Source organism: Podarcis muralis, chromosome 2 (genome assembly GCF_964188315.1).
Source record: "Podarcis muralis chromosome 2, rPodMur119.hap1.1, whole genome shotgun sequence".
In the NCBI taxonomy this organism is placed as follows: Eukaryota; Metazoa; Chordata; class Lepidosauria; order Squamata; family Lacertidae; genus Podarcis; species Podarcis muralis.
This window is the reverse complement of record NC_135656.1, coordinates 55589964-55606725: the sequence shown is the minus strand read 5'-3', so window position 1 is coordinate 55606725 and position 16762 is coordinate 55589964. Positions and strand designations below refer to the sequence as shown.

Genomic DNA, 16762 nt, shown 5'->3' with positions numbered 1-16762 from the left:
ATTAAAAGACCCATCACCACTGCTCCCACATTCCCAAAAGGAAGATAAGAGGAGGATGCAACAGATTTGCAGATGTGGCAAGGTTTTTTCTTAGGAATGAGCACGCCATAAACACAGAGAGGCCCATACAGCAAACTCCTTGGCAACCGTGGCTGAACATCAAATATGTTCACAGCTACATCTCTCCAGCTACAGAATCAAAAATCCAGGCACTAACATGTTGGTTCAGTGGAGCTTGCTTTCCAGTAGTATTTTCAAGAGTCAAGTGTATATTCTAAAATAAAAAGCCTGTACTAAGCACACCAAAGTATTGAGACAAGACAGTGACCACCTTGATATGCACAACCCTTGACAGTTTATAGCATTTCATACAACCCAGATTATCTGACTACCCATGCACCCTCCCTGTTACAATCGCTGAGAAAAACATAAACCGAGAACTCAAATACCTGTGAATTCCTGAACTATGAACATGCTGTCACTTAAGAGCCATGTTATTCAAGAAAGCTAGCACAAGTGTGTTGTGCAAGCGGAAACAGCATTTATCTTTTAAGTAAGCAATTCCAACACTTCTAAAAGAGCCATGATAATTACAGCAAAATACAGATAATTAAAAGGCGAACTGCAGCTATTTTTTCAGCACCTTACCTCTTCGCTTCTTTCGCTTTTCTCCATCTTCTCCAATCTCCCCATCATCGTCTTCATCATCATCTTCAGAGCCACTCGTCTCAGAGCCAGAGATCTCTTCCCCTATGGTATTATTGTGTTTTGTTAGTGGCTTATCCAAGAAAAAGACACTCTTCAGTCAGTGCTCAGCTACAGCTTATTGTTACATCAGCGAGGCACCCATACACTTCATTATCTTAATTTAAAACTCACCCTAGTTCCGTCCATTTTCCTTTCCCACCCTTCCTAGAAAATCAGACTGCAAGGGAGCCTGGCAAACTTTGCCAAACAGACTACCATTAGCAGCTGGAGGTGGGCCTGGTCTTTATCAAATTGATTTTGCTGTATCCTTTGACATCAGGCAGGTGCCTTTGCTGTGCCTCCAGTAGTTTCCAGGTGGACCACGTGAAAATATCAAAGAATCTTGGCAAGCCACTTAATGATTTTTCTACCTACTGTAGCAACTGTATTGAGCTGTGCTAGATGCTGTGTGATTTCTATTGCTTTTTATTTATTATATTGTTTCTTACTGTATTACAATTAGAATTTCATAGAACTAATAAAATATAAAATACAATATAAGAGAAGCAATAAAAATATAATTAGAAATCAGTATGTTTAGTGCGCTGCACCCACCATTTTCAGCTACTGCTCACTAGACCACTTGAATGAAACTCATAGACTACTGGTTGTCTGTAGACCAGTTTGGGAACCTCTGTATTATTATTTATAGTGTCTGCTAAAAGTATTTTTGTTTAGGCAAATGTATCCAGACATGTAATAGTTGACATGTGTTTTAATCTGCTTTCAGCTTAACTGTCAATTTTAATTATTAAAAAAACCTTTTTTAACACTTATTAACAATTTTAATGTTGTTTTTTGTGTGTGAACCACTTATAGGTTCTACTTTCAATCAAGCAGCATATAAATTTTGTTAAATAAGTAAAACACTAGTTGCAGGCAAGCCTAAACAAAGAAAAACAAGTGACCGGCAATCTACTCTTAGCTCCAGGTACCATCTAGTGGGCAGATGTAATATTTTACTGAAAGGAATTAAGCACTAATTTGAAGTTCAGAGCAAGTATGATGTAGTGGTTCAAGTACTTGGCTTAGATTTGAGAATATTCGGGTTCTAATACAATGACTTTGGGGTCAGTTGCTCACTCTCACTAACCCACCTCAAAAGGTTGTGAGGATTAAAGGGGGTGTCATTCTGTATACCCCACAGCAGGTGTGGGGAACCTTTGGCCCTCCATGTTGCCAAACTACAATTCCCATCACCCCTGGCCATTCTCCATGCTCGCTAGGGCAGATGGGAGTTGTAGTTCAGCAACACCTGGAGGGCCCAAGGTTCCCCACGCTTTCCTATGAGGACAGGTTCAAAATCTTTAAGCATTTTAACAATCAGAATTTCTCTGCCATTTGGAAAGTTATAAAGGTAATTTGGACACTCAGTACTATTTCTACTACCTGCTTGTAATCTCTGTTAAAAAAGGACTGGTAGAAAAGAGTTGGCAGGTTACCTTCCTCCAACTTTTTCTTAAGTTCTTCAATTTCTTTTTGAAACTGGCGAAGCAAAGCATCCTTTGGATCTTCATTAATTCTAGCCTTATTCTTGATGTTCTTGGCACGGTTGGCATATCGCAGAGTGCTGATAGTCTCGTCATAATTGTAGTCTGCTGGACCAATGTTTGCACACTAAGAAAGAAGAATAAAGCTATGTACAAAAAGCTGGGTGGAAGCAAGAGTCTAGAAAACTACAGTTTGAAGAAAAACAAAGTCAATTCTACAGACTGCACAGCACAGTGATGACATTTAGGGTAAAGTTTTGTCGCCTGTTGGCCATGGGGCTGCTCTACAGATCTCAGCCCAAAGCATAACAGAAGGCCAAATGTCTGTTGTCCGGCTGTTAGAGACCCCTACTTGGTTCACAAATTCCTGTGCCCGGATTTGGCCTGAACTTATACAGGGGAAACTCCAGTTAGGAAGCCTAATAGATAAAGAGGTGGCTCCATAGAATCACAGAATCTAGTCCAACCCCCTGCAATGCAGGAATCTTTTGCCAACGTGGGGCTCAAACCCATGATCCTGAGATTAAGAGTTTCATGCTCTACCGCCTGAACTAGCACCTTTCCTTTAATGCATAGAAATGTATAAAGTTATTTATCAATGTGGTTTGTGTCTGCTTCACCAATTGGTAACACTTCCTACATTATACTAAACACACCAGGCTAAAAAAAATGTTTCTGTATGTATTTGCCTGCTTTATCATGCTTTCAAGAATTATGCTAACCCAAACCCCAAACGTGGAAAGCTAAAACTTCACATACACACCCCATATTGTATATATTACTTATAGAGGGTGGAATTCAAGGTAGCGCTAAGTGGGGTATGCATGCAGACGGAAGCTCACTTGTGCAACAAGACTTTCCTTCCCCCTTTCCTTCCCCCACATGCCCCCCAAACCTGAACCAGAGTAGATTTAAGGTATATGGGAGCACATAAGGGGGAGGGAGTCCAGCTGTACTAGCAGACATTGTTCCATGTATACAACAACTTAACTGAATCCCACACACAATTTTGCAGCAAAACAAACACATTAAAAAATTCCCATTAAGGGCTGGTGTGGCATATTGTACAAGCTGTCCAACTGAAATCCCTGCTAAGTGAGGACAAAATGGGAAGCAGGGAGAAAGTGCTGTGTGGAAACTCCTTGGGAAGGAGCATGGGAGAATGCAGCAGAAAGGAGAAGTAGCAATAGCAGCTATTACAACAAGCTGTTGCCTCGGCTCACTAAAGCATTATGGAACTGAATGTGACGTTCTCGTCATTACCATCATAGTTTTAGAGTTGCCTCCAAGGGAATCCTGTAGCAGTCGAGTCAGTTTAGAGTTCCGGTAAGGCACATGAGTGCTCTTTCCATCCACTAATGCAGAAATGACATTCCCAAGGGTAGAGAGGGAAAGGTTGATTTTGGTAGCTTCCTTTAGTCGTTGCCCAGTGGCTCCAGTTTTTGCTTGCCTCTCTGATCCCTTGAAAAAGAGAGAGGAGAAATTGAGAAGGGGTGGAAAATTCCAGCACAAGCATTTTCTGCAAATGAGAGCACAGAACACTGCAAAGCAGCTAGAAAAGGAAAGAATGGGGTTGCCCATTTGAATAAAATGAGGAAAGGGGAAACTTCAGTTAATCAAGAAGTTCATACTTGGTGTCTGACTCAAAAGCTGCACCCCAGAAACACTGCAAGGAACCCTAGGGCAGATGACATCCCTAAAATAACAACTGCTACAAGCAATGCCTTGGGGTCCAGACTTGAAAATAAGAAGAAAAAGAAGTATTACAAAGCTACTGCACTGCAGGAAGAGGGAACAGTGGGATCATTTTTATTAAATAAAACATCCCTAGGCCTCATTATTGCAGAGCCAGAGGGGCAGATCATGATTGCTGTGGGTTATAAAAGGCACACAAGCTAAAAGGCAAATAAAGTTCCAGATATACTGTTTTTGTATTTGAGGATTTTCAGGAACAGACACTGTATTTTAAACACTGGTAGGGAGAAAAAGTCCAGCTAGGGCACAGAAGTTTCAACTGATCTAAGGGAACCTACTACATTTTCCCAACAAACCAAGAATCAATTCCTAGAAGAAAACATGGCACAGAATCTCATCCTCCACAATTTTAATGATAGTTACACAGTAAAAGCTTTTAAGACTGTTCCTGCAAAGTTATGGTCTTCCTCTTCCTTGCAACTGAACTTGGGTGAATTTGCCCAAGTTGTCCCAATGCTTTGAGCCAGCAATCCTTGGTGAGTAAGCACCACTTAATACAGAGACACTTGCTTTTGAGTACCCGCACAAGATGGCTCTGAAAGAAGGGTCTCCTGTGATGGTATCTCAGCCCTCGTGTTAAGATAGCCCAAGACAGCTGCATCAGAAATGCATGCAACAACTTCTCTGCAAGAAATGAATGTAGCAACTTACCGCAAGATCTACTAAGTGCAGTTTGCCCATGCGCACATGTATATTCCCATCAACACCCTTCTCACTGCACTCAATTGTAATTGTAAAGATAGCATGGGAACGGGAACTGTGCTCATTCATATTAGTGGCACCAACAGAACCTATGTACAAGTAAAGGCTTACATTAACAATTCCATTAAAAAAAATTTTTATTTCTACACTGCCCTTCATCTGAGGCTCACAGGGCAGTTTACAATATAAATGCACAAAGATGCATAACAATAATAACATATGAAACAATAACAGCACCCGAACTGAAATAACACTGTTCTGACACTACCAGAGCAACTGCAACACTTTGCACAGATTGTTTCAAAAACTATAATACCGAGGCACACATGTTGTCTTTGGCCCTTATTTATCAAATTAATGCATAATAATCACAGCTTCTTACTTCTAAAAACAAATACACATCTATAATGCATCTGTTTATCACATCAGCTGTGATAGTCAAAGAAAACACTGCCCAGGGTGAACAGCAGCAATGTTTTCTGGTGCTCCAAATTTACAGCTTTTGATTCAGCTGCAAATGCAGTCATAGGGAAAGACAGAAATTCATTTAGATTTAGTTCTCACTTTGAGAGCTGAATGATATTTCTTTTTTAACAACTCAAGTATCAAGAATCTGCATCCCAGTTGTCTTCAGTCTGCAAGCATTTTTTGCATAGGTAATGAAGAAAAATAAGCCAATGGGAAACATCAGGAACTTTAGTGACATTTAATTGGTATTATGCAGCTTAGATTTCTTTCAGCTGGTTACCAGCCAACCACATGCAGCAAATACATAATTTTTACAGGTTTCAATTACCCATTCAGGTATTGCTTAATCATGGGTGGCTGAACGCCACTTGTCCCTCTAAGAAGTTGGACGCCGACCACTCGGGGGTCGCATAACTAGTTAGCATGCCAGAGTCTCGTTCGTTATCGAGACTCTGGCATGCTAACTAGTTATGCAACCCCCGAGTGGTCGGCGTCCAACTTCCATTCAGGTATTGTGTATTTTCCTAAATTGGGTGGCATGTCTCTTCTTTTCCACAAGAGCATAAGAGCTCAGCTGAAGAGCCAGTGTAGTATAGTGATAAGATTTGAACCAAATCCTTCCTCAGTTATGAAACTAACTGAGTAGCCTTACCAGACTTAGGAAAGTCAACCTATCTCTCAGTTTAACCTGATGTATAGGGTAATTACAAAAATAAAAGCATCCACTGTGAACTGCTTGGATAGTGGCTGGTATGCAAATTATTAATTTAGAAAAGCTACAACAATTGGATGGTATCCAACTAACTCTTTCTGTCAGCCCAAGGATTTCTGACTGTGCAATGGAACTTGCAGCCCTGCCCACCTCAGAGACATAATGTGTCGACCACACATAATGGAGGCAAGAACAGCTAGGTGACTATGTGCAACTTACGGTTTTTGTGACCAAGTGTCATAATTCTGTCCATGTCATCCGCATTGTTTACAACATAAGCTGAAAGATCTTTGATATAGACTCCCACGTCAGGTCGTTCTTTAACCTAGAAGACAAATCAGGCAGTCATTTTGGGAAAGCGCCTAAAAACAGCCTTTAAAGAAATACTGCCCTGTGTCCCTCTGCTCACAGAAGACTCTCTGAGTGGAAGCTTCTGAGAATGGAAGGGGGGGGGGGAAGAGAATTTTCACTTACTTTTCACCAAATAAATTCCAGAGGGTTAAGGAATTTTTGGAACACCATGAGAGAGGGTGAAGAAGAAAGTGAGAATTTGCAAAAAAATAATTTCCTTCACTCTTTCATTCTCAGAAGCTGCTGCTGGGGTAAAGAGTTTTCTGATGAGTGGAGTGACATTTGGAGACAACACTTTGTATTTGCCCATTAGTAATTTTGTTATACTATTCCCTTTGCTCACTAGTTTAAAAGTTATTGGTGCTTACCTCCAGCCTCTGTGTCTGGTCCTTCCCCAGCAGGTCTCGCACTTCCTCATTGTAGATTTCCAAGTAAGAGACTCTGACCAAAAACCTGAAGTTTAATGCACCCAGAAAAAAGAACATATTCAGAATTAATTTGATCTTACAAGCAAGTATACAAAACACCAGATTTATGTAAAACTAATAATGAAGGGATCTTATTTCAATCAGGAGGTTGGAGCATGTTTCTTGTAAGAAAATGTGAAAGCATTTTTGACTTTTGACTTTGGGGGACAAGATGCAGCCAAAGTGGGAACATGATGCAAGATTATAAAACAATGATGTCACAGAGAGAGAAAATAATCATCCTCACATTAGAATGTGACCATGTAATGAAACTGAGACACAGTAGATCCAGCACATACAAAGGATATTTCTTTGTATAACACATACTGGTGAAATTCACCATCACAGGATGTGACCATGGCCAGTGGCTTTAGTAGGAAAGCAGACAAATTCGCGGAGGATGGTTTTGGGTAGACATAATAGCACAAATAGCTAAACTGCAACCTCCATATTCACAAGTAATCCAAACCTCAGTCTAACCTAACTCTAAACACCAGATGGAGGGGAAATGCAACAGACTGCCCTGATTGTGGGCTTCCAGGTAGCATCAAGCTGAGAATGTGTTGAAACAGGTTGATGGATTAGTTTTGGCCATTGGCCTCACCCAGCACTGGTGTTTTAGGGTTTGGGGGTGAGGAAAGCAATTAAGTGATTTACCTTGTATCACCTTCTGCCTTTGCAATGTGGCCAAAAATATGAGCAAAAGAATTTGGAATGATCCCCCTGAGTTCTGGAACAGCCCGGACACCTTCCATAGTAAATGTTTTCCCCGTTCCAGTTTGTCCATAAGCAAAAATGGTGCCTGCAATATAGGGCAGAGAAGTTGTTAATCCTTTCTTGGACACCACCAGCACTATTAAGACAATACAATGTAAATAGCAATGGTTGGGTATTAAATAATAATAATGAAATATGAGGAGATGGTTTAATGAAGGCAAAACTAAGGAGGTGGGAGTGTGTTGAACCTAAGACTCAACACACTCCCACCTCCTTAGTTTTGCCTTCATTAAACCATCTCCTCATATTTCATTTAAACTGAGGATTGGAATTTAACATTACCTCTGGTCAGTTTCACTAGACTGGGGAAGAAAATTGTTACTTACCAAGAAAGCATGTATCACTAGGACTAGCACAGAAGGGGAAACCCATTAAAATTGATTTGTAATGGATTTTTTCTCAGCAGTATTAGCTAGCAGCCTCCATATACAAGTTGTCATAGTAGGATACACATTACTGTACTAAGTGCAAAACAGACACCTTCCCCATTTACTACGAAGGGTGCATGGTTCCATAATTAGGTCTCTCTCTCTCGCCTTAAAAACAAAACAAAACTTCAAGGTTTCTATATGAATGCAACTTACACATCAGAAGGTGGTGGGAGACTCAAGTATATGTATCCAAATTCATACATACAGACAGACATATATACATATGTACGTATACATACATACATATATATATACATAATGTGGGAACAGGCCTATAACAGGAATTGGGGAAACAGCAAGTGAAAAGTCAGGGATGGTGTCGTGTCCTGGCATGGACACAATGCTAAACTATGGTCCAGTGCTATGTCAATGAGCTTGCTAAAACTTTGACCTTGCCCATCTCTTCCTTTAATGCAGCTGTGGAAATATTAGTAGTTTGGTTTAAACTATTGGACAAAGCTAGGACCTGTGTTTTATGATCCTGACTTTTTACTGTGAGTGGGATGCAGTTGCTGTTAACAGGAAGCAGACCCTGGCAGTCTCCTCCTTGCAGCATCACTGAAAGAAGAAAGGGGAAAGAGGAGTGCAATAGAGCCCAAGGTCTGAACAGGCCGATGGGTGTTGGTAGTCCAACTGTATCTGGAAGGTACCATGCTGGCTATCCCTGGACACAACTATTTCTCTAAACTAAAGTTGCCTCTGCAACAAGGAGAGGAAATCTACATGCTGTCTGATGGGGCACAGATATGATTCTAAGAGGACTTGGGAGATTATAATGCAGAAGGATGAATATTATGTAAGTGTGTGAACAGGTCTTAATCACAGTAAAATGTTGCTGATGATTATGTTAGCAATTAGAAAAACAGAGGCACTTTTCAGAAACAGAACACTTTATGAACAGTTGGCATTCTGTAATTAAGCAGAACAGTAGGTGCAAACAACACGGGATATTTGCAATTCTTAATAAAACAAGGGTCAGCTCTAGAAGGGTGTTTACTACAAAACGAAGTCCCTTATACCATCATTTTTATGCAACAAAGAAGCACTTACCATTATAACCTTCTAGAACAGAGTCAATAATTGGCCTTGCAGTTAAATTATAAACATCAAGTTGTTTGCTCTCTGGTCCAAAAACGGTATCAAATGTAAATGTCTTGGGAGGTTCATTGGAAGAATCTGTTTTATGGACAGTAATAGTGCCTCGCATTTCGTCAACATTAACTGCCATCTTGTAACACATTGCTTTCTCCCGTTCATTGAAAGGCCGGCAGCGAACAACAACCTTAACATTATCAGAATTGTCCGACTTCTCGGATTTGTTAATCTACATAAAGAAAGAAAATAACCAATTATAATTCATGAAAGAAACAAAGCTGTAAAGCAAAGAAGTGATCTGTAATCACTACCTACTAGATAACAACTACTTCTGATGGCAGAGAAACAGCATACTGTTACACTGAACCCTCAAATTCAAGGCCCTTCAACTTTTTTGTGTGCCTTGGTACCTGCTCAAAATTTATGGTTGCCTGTGCCCCGTACCCAAAGTGGTTGTGAGGAAAGGACTTGACCCTAACTTCACCACACCTTCAAAGGCTCTCCCATGCTTCCCGTATCAGCTCTAAGCTTGGAGAAAGGTCCACATGAAACTGAAAAATCGACCTTTGCTTAAATTTATTGTAGATGCTTGTTTCAGATGCTTGTAGACTTGTATTCTCTAGATATAAGATATTTTTAAAAAAGCAGGGGAGGGAGCAGGGATTACCTCTGCATTTACCCAGCAGATTAAGAGGTACCCTGTGTCACTGGAAGAATTATTCATCCCTCTCCTGGTCTGGGGCTTGTTTCAGTGCTCCAAGATGAGGGTCTGAACCTTTGTCCCAACCTTGGAATTGAGGCAGAGGATCATCATCCCCACAGTTGTTGTGCACTTGCGCTGTATAGTGGTACCCCGCAAGACGAACGCCTCGCAAGACGGAAAACCCGCTAGACGAAAGGGTTTTCCGTTTTGGAGGCGCTTCGCAAAACGAATTTCCCTATGGGCTTGCTTCGCAAGACGACAGCCCATAGGGAAATCTCCGGGACAGCGGGGAAGCGCGTCTTCCCCACTGTCCTCGGACCTCCTCCCGCCGCCAGGCTTCGGAAGGCTGCTCCGAAGCCTGGCAGGGGGGCGGAGAGTTTTTTAAAAAACCCCGGGACAGCGGGGGACTTCTCCGCTGTCCGGGGCGATTTTAAAACGCTGCCGTCCCGGGGGAGCAAAGTCTTTCGCCCCTCGCCCGCCTTCAGAAGAGGTCCTGGACCTCTTCTGAAGGCGGGCGGGGGGCGAAAGACTTTGCTCCCGCCTGCCTGCCTTCCCGGGAGAGCGGAGAACGCTCAGCTCTCCCCGACGGCTTTTGAAGGCAGGCGGGGGGGGGGAGCAAAGACTTTCGCCCCCCGCCCGCCTTCAGAAGAGGTCCTGGACCTCTTCTAAAGGCGGGCGGGGGGCGAAAGACTTTGCTCCCGCCTGCCTGCCTTCCCGGGAGAGCGGAGAACGCTCCGCTCTCCCCGACGGCTTTTGAAGGCAGGCGGGGGGGGGGGAGCAAAGACTTTCGCCCCCCGCCCGCCTTCAGAAGAGGTCCTGGACCTCTTCTGAAGGTGGGCGGGGGGCGAAAGACTTTGCTCCCGCCTGCCTGCCTTCCCGGGAGAGCGGAGAACGCTCCGCTCTCCCCGACGGCTTTTGAAGGCAGGCGGGGGGGGGGGAGCAAAGACTTTCGCCCCCCGCCCGCCTTCAGAAGAGGTCCTGGACCTCTTCTAAAGGCTGGCGGGGGGCAAAAGTCTTTGTCCCCCCCTGCCTGCCTGCCTTTAAAAGCCCTCCCGGGAGAGCGGCTTTTAAAGGCTTTTAAGTGAGAAAAAAGCCCGGGAGAGGGCTTTTAAAGGCAGGCAGGCAGGCAGGGGGGGACAAAGATTTTCGCCCCCCGCCAGCCTTCAGAAGAGGTCCAGGACCTCTTCTGAAGGCGGGTGGGGGGCAAAAGTCTTTGTCCCCCCTGCCTTCCTTCCCAGGGGGGCGAAAGTCTTTGCTCCCCCGGACGGCAGCATTTTAAAATCGCCCCGGACAGCGGAGAAGTCCTCCGCTGTCCGGGGCAATATTAAAATGCTGCCGTGGGGGGGGGGAGCAAAGACTTTCGCCCCCCCCCCAGCCTTCAGAAGAGGTCGGGGGACAGATTGTCCCCGGACCTGGTCTGAAGTCGGTTTCCATAGGAACGCATTAATTGATTTTCAATGCATTCCTATGGGAAACCGTGCATCGCAAGACGAAAAACTCGCAAGAAGAAAAAACTTGCGGAACGAATTAATTTCGTCTTGCGAGGCACCACTGTATCTCCAAAGACTTCCAAGCACCTTCAAAGCACAACGTCAGGGATCATTTCCAGCTAAGTTAGGGGGAAGACTGGAACTTATTGTACTTGCCATGGTGAGAGGGACTATAGGCCCTTTCCCAAACTTCCCTGAGTTCAAAGATGCTTCCCCAGATTCTCCAAAGGGAAAGAGAACATCAACAGACCAAAAAAAGAGGGTGACGCCAGAATATTGGCGCACCATTATCTCTTTGGATTGCAGCATACATGTTTCAAAAGTAAGTCAAACTGCATTGCAGATTTTTTTGTAAAATCCCCAAATATCAAAAGGGTTTACACCATATTTAAATGTGTTACATTTGCCAAGTAAAAGATTTACACTGAGATGCTTTTTCTATGTGAACCATATTATAAATACCATGCACTGAAAGAACATTGTCAATATCAATATTCTTTGATATGTTTGTAAACAAAACAATTTAAAACTAAAAGCTAACAAAATAAAACTGCGAAGTTCTTCATTTATGCAAAAGTGAAAAGAAAATTAAAAAATCGAATATACAGGTCTCGGATTAAAGATATTGGCGCTGGCAGCAGTTCAGGTGAAATGATCTCAGGATTATAGCTGGTTACAAACTGAACATGAGTCAGTAGTGTGATGCAGCTGCAAACAAGGCAAATGTGATTTTAAACTCCATTAATTGGTCCAACTTCATTTGGAATACTGTACCATGTCCAGTTCTGGGTGCCATGCTTAAAGAAGGGTACAAACTGAAATATGGGTTCAAAGTAAGGCAACAAAGATGGTCAGGAGGAAAGACTGAACAACAAAGATGGTCTTATGAGGAAAGACTGAAGGAACTGGGTATATTTGGCCTGGAAAAGAAAAGAAAAACTGATGGGGACTATATACTCTTCAAAAAACTGAACGGCTATCACATAGAAGAGGGCAAAGATTGTTATCTGCTGCCACAGGCACTAGCTCAAATGGGCTTATAGTTGAACACTAGCAGAACAGCTTGAGCAATTTGACATTAGCACCAATTACCCAGAATAGGGTTGGGGTCTTGCTTGTTTGCTTGCCTTTTCAAGCAAGAGGCTGAACAGCAACTTGTAGGGGGTGGTCTAGTTCTGGATTTCTTGCAGCAAGCTTAGTGGTTGGGCTAGATGACCTGCAAGACTCCTTTCAATTCTACAATTCTAAGTCAGAGATGCATTTACACAAGGTGGTATATGGGCAATTTAAGCACCAACAGTACAATCCTAACCATATCTACTTAGAAGTCAGTCCTATTGATTCAATAGGGTTTACTCCCAGGTAAGTGGAGTTAAGACTGAAGCCTTAGCCTCCATGTCATCCTCCACCAAGATGTATTGTTTAAATTATTATTATTAATTGTATACCACCCTATACCTGTAGATCTCAGGTGGCTCACAACTAAAAATTACAATATAAAAAACACAAAATACATAATAAAAGCAAAAACGAAGACAATCCAATAATCTCCCCCTTCAAAAGGGCATCAGATGTCAACCAGCCAAAGGCCTGGTTCTCTATATTACATATCTCAGAATCATAAATCTGAGCAAAGGCATAGGCAAATGGTTCTTCTATGAAAAGCAATAGCAGCTTTTGGGAAGGTTTTTCATCCGCTCCTTAATATTTACCTATGTGCTTGCATCCACTTTGGTGGGTGCCATCTGGCAGGGTCCTGCAAAATTCCCTGTGTGTGTGTGTGTGCATTCGTAAACCCTTTGACCACTCCTACTTATCAGAAGTCGAAACCCACACTCCACCCAAACGTTGCTAAATACAATTCACATCAAATTCAGTTACCATTGTTAGGATAGTGATAACCCCCATTGGATGATGGGGGATTAAAAGCCAGCAACACCTGGAGAGCCACAGTTTAACCAATTTTGAGACAACTCTGATGTCTAGACTTTCACGCTAAATTGCCTAGGAAGTCTTGCTGTAGAACAGCATACACATTTAATAAAGTTGCTACAGCTTTACAGAGGATGCATATGACTTCACAGCAAGGAAATCACAAATACATCAGAAGGCTTTTACTTAGACACAACAGAATGCATTAAAAGGCTCTGACTCAGTGCTAAGTTCAACTACATACATTGTGACATCTGTAACAACAGGAAAAAATGTTGTTTTGCTTCAAAAAAAGCAAATGAACAGCCTCAGTAAAAGTTCACAGCACTGATGTAGGTATAAGGCATGATATTCTAATGCAAGCAAAATTAACATAAGCCATACTAAGTCAACCTGAGGAGATTTCAATGACTTTTACAGGCTAAATTTGATTTCTGGGGTCATCTTCTAAATATATTTTACTTTTATTTTTGCAATCACATTTCCCAGAAAACACTTATTCCACAGACATCCCCAACATACAAAACCGAGTCAGGGCTTAATTCAACACAGGATAACAGTCACCAATGCACACAGTAGTAAATACCAAAACTTGCTCTGCCTTAAGGATGAAGGCATTGACTGTGATCACCATATGACATCACACAATTTTATTGTGGATTTCATTTTGAAAGCTACCTTTCAAGGGTCCCTGCCCAGTATGGCATATGCCCACAACATCACAACAAATAATCACATGATTTTATTGCATATTTAAACATGGCCACAATCCTCAAAAACCTTGTTTTGAAAACTGCCTTCAGGGAAGGCCCTGCTCAGCGAGGTACATCTATCCACAGCATCACAACAAGTAATCGCATGATGATTTCATTCTGGATTTTCAATCGGCTTCATACTGCAGGGATCTCACTTTTGAGAGCTGCCTTCAGGGCCCAGGCCCAATGACTAGTATACATACATACATACATACATACATATATGGTTGGCATCCATCTGTCTTGAGAGACATCAATGATGTGAAGTCAAATGGCTGCGTTAGCAGCACCTAAGTCATCTTCCCAGGGCGCTACATATATATATATATTTGTGTGTGTACAGTGCTTTTTTTTTCTTAAAAAAATGTTTAGGGGTACTCTCATTTTGATTCAAGAAAATCCCTACTTCATCGTTCACATTGGGAAAAATAAATACAGTAAATGGACAAAAGTACAAAGATTCCCAAAATGTTTAGGGGTATGCGTCCCCCCCAGAAAAAGCACTGTATGTGTATGCATGTATACACAAACACACATACATATATAATATTCACAACAGCCCACATGCTTTTACTGCGAATTTTCCAATCGGTTCTGTAGGTGGCGTTTTCTTTTTTTAAAAAAAACAGCTGTAAGGTAGATATTATACATAAGGTAGATAGATATTAACAGCATAGGTGAGGTAGATGTTATTGACTCCTGTAAGGTAGCCATTATTAACAGCAGCAACGCGTTTAATGCATGCGAAGCCGCCGCCCCCCGGCCCATAAGCCTGCAGAACCGCCCGCCCCCCGCAGAAGCCCTGCAGCCCGCCGCCCTCCCGGCCCTTCACCCGCCGGCGCCCAGCCTCGCTCTCCGCCAGCGCCGCCCCTAGCAACGGACCCGCAGCGCGCAGGGAAGCAGGGAGGGCGGGGAAGGGGACGAGGCGCCGGGGAAGGGGAAGCGCGGTCTCTCACCGGCATCTTGCCTGCCTGCCTGCCTGCGCTGGACTCAGCGGGGCTGGAGGGGCTCCGGCCCGGGACTGCGGGGCGTTGAGGGAACAGGAGGCCGGCAGCAGCCCGTCCGCTTCGCTACAATAATGGTTAACACAATAGCCGGCCACAGTGCGCCTGCGCCGACTGGATGACAGCGGGAGCAGCCCACCCTTCTCCGCTCCTCCCCGCCTCCGGTCCTCAGTCTGCGTCATGCAGAGGCCTGTCAGCCAATAAGGAAGCGGCCGCTCCGGCGCCCGGCGGCTATTGGAGTGGGAATGCGGCCAATGGGAGGAAAGGAAGGCAGAGCGGCGGCGCAGTACGCGGGAGACCAGGAGGAAGAGGGGCGTCGGGGAAGAGAATGTGTGGATGCGCTTGGGTCACGTTGTTGGGTCTCAATCATTCAAGCTGGCAGTCCGCGAGCAGCTGAGCTATGGAAGCCGCCGAAAGTGCGCTCGAGTGCTGAGGAGAGGCATTCTACTGCCTTCGTTGCAATGTGCTCCGCCAGCTCCGGATGGTGTCCGAAGCAGTTGGAGCAAAAACTTTCGGGGGAGGCGAGTATTTGAGCAACGTCCATCGCGTCAAATGGCGGGCAGGTGTTCTGTGCCGCTTGATTTGAAGCCACGTAGGGCTTGTAGGCACCGTGTAACTCGGAACTGTCTGTTGCACAGGTGGGCAGCTCTCCAGGGTTTTTCACAGCCCTACCTGGAGATGCCTGTGACTGAACCTTCTTGCAATGCGTGTCCTGCTACCACTGAGAGGAAACCCCTTTCCTTTTGTGTGTGTATGTGTAATCTGCTACCTACAACAATTGCCTTCCAAAACTCGCACCCTCACCCAGGTTTCACACTCCCAGAGTTTGAACAGTGGATCTTGGTTGCGCACAACATGCTAAATGCATGACGTCAGTGAAAGTTGCACCCATTGCCACATAACTTGTGAGAGCTGTAATAAAAAGTTTAAGGTCTTATATATATATAATAAATGTTCATAAACGTACCAACCAAGCACGTACATTGATATGTGTACCATATGCTCCATTTCAGGGCTTTCTACTGAGTGCCACTGTTGGAGCGTGTGTGGGAAAATGAGAATGTTCTTGCATATGTGATGGCCTTAAGCGCTGCAACCCATTGCTATGGATCCAGGTAGAGTGCTACTTGACAAATTCACAAATTGCCTAACAAAGATTCTTCATGCAGGTCTCATGCCCCATCTTGTTATTTGCGTTTGGAACAAGAATCTTCACATGCTCAAAGAACATACTTCCAGCAGAAATACCTTGGCAATATGTGGGGCCATTTGTTTATGGACAAGTTAATCACCAAATGAAAGTATTTTGGAATTTGGTGAGACCTGATTATGTCAAACAAACACCAGCTACCTCTTTAAGACTCCTAGTGGTCTACACTAGATGTTCTGCACTCATGTTCTGCTTGGGTCTTCCCAAGATTGGCCATTGTCAGAACAGAATGTTGGACTTAATAGGCATTTGGTCCAATTCAGCAGCACTCTGCTTATGCACTTAAGTTATTTTAGCTAATAAGATGATTACTACTGTAAAACTACATTATCTCTCACCCTTTAAAATGAAATCTACCAAATTTTCTCAAGATTTGCATTTTCTTTATATATGATTTGATGATTTTTCTGGGAAGACTTTGGGGACACCCCCCCCAAAAAAGTATGAACTTTTTTGTTATTGACACAATAGTAGACCCCATCTACACTATACATTTAATTGTTTTGCCTATAGAAAGGATTCCTATCTCGCCACCAGAATTGCAGTATGAATAAGAACTCAGTCTTGGGCTTGGGCAAGTATGCCATTCCGATGAATTTTCATAGTGATTTGCTTAAGAACCTAGGAAGTGTCCTGCTAAATCAGGCCGAAGGCCCATCTAGTTTAGCACCCT

At 43.3% G+C, this 16762-nt stretch overlaps 1 protein-coding gene across 3 annotated transcripts in view; it reads right to left on the bottom strand.

The window, feature by feature from the left end:
* The window catches only part of KIF3A (kinesin family member 3A), a 28447-nt gene extending 13452 nt beyond the window's left edge, over positions 1 to 14995 (bottom strand). For 2 of the 3 annotated variants that reach the window (XM_077924509.1, XM_028717970.2), the window contains exons 1-9: positions 14832 to 14995; positions 8951 to 9224; positions 7350 to 7494; positions 6594 to 6678; positions 6094 to 6199; positions 4644 to 4783; positions 3501 to 3698; positions 2190 to 2364; positions 649 to 750 (exon numbers count right to left, since the gene is read on the bottom strand). In XM_077924509.1, the coding sequence (XP_077780635.1) occupies positions 649 to 750; positions 2190 to 2364; positions 3501 to 3698; positions 4644 to 4783; positions 6094 to 6199; positions 6594 to 6678; positions 7350 to 7494; positions 8951 to 9224; positions 14832 to 14837 (1231 nt within the window). In that variant the 5' untranslated portion in view covers positions 14838 to 14995. The remainder of the gene's footprint in view (positions 1 to 648; positions 751 to 2189; positions 2365 to 3500; positions 3699 to 4643; positions 4784 to 6093; positions 6200 to 6593; positions 6679 to 7349; positions 7495 to 8950; positions 9225 to 14831) is intronic. The other variant, XM_028717971.2, reaches the window with a different exon arrangement.
* Between the last annotated feature and the right edge of the window lie 1767 nt (positions 14996 to 16762).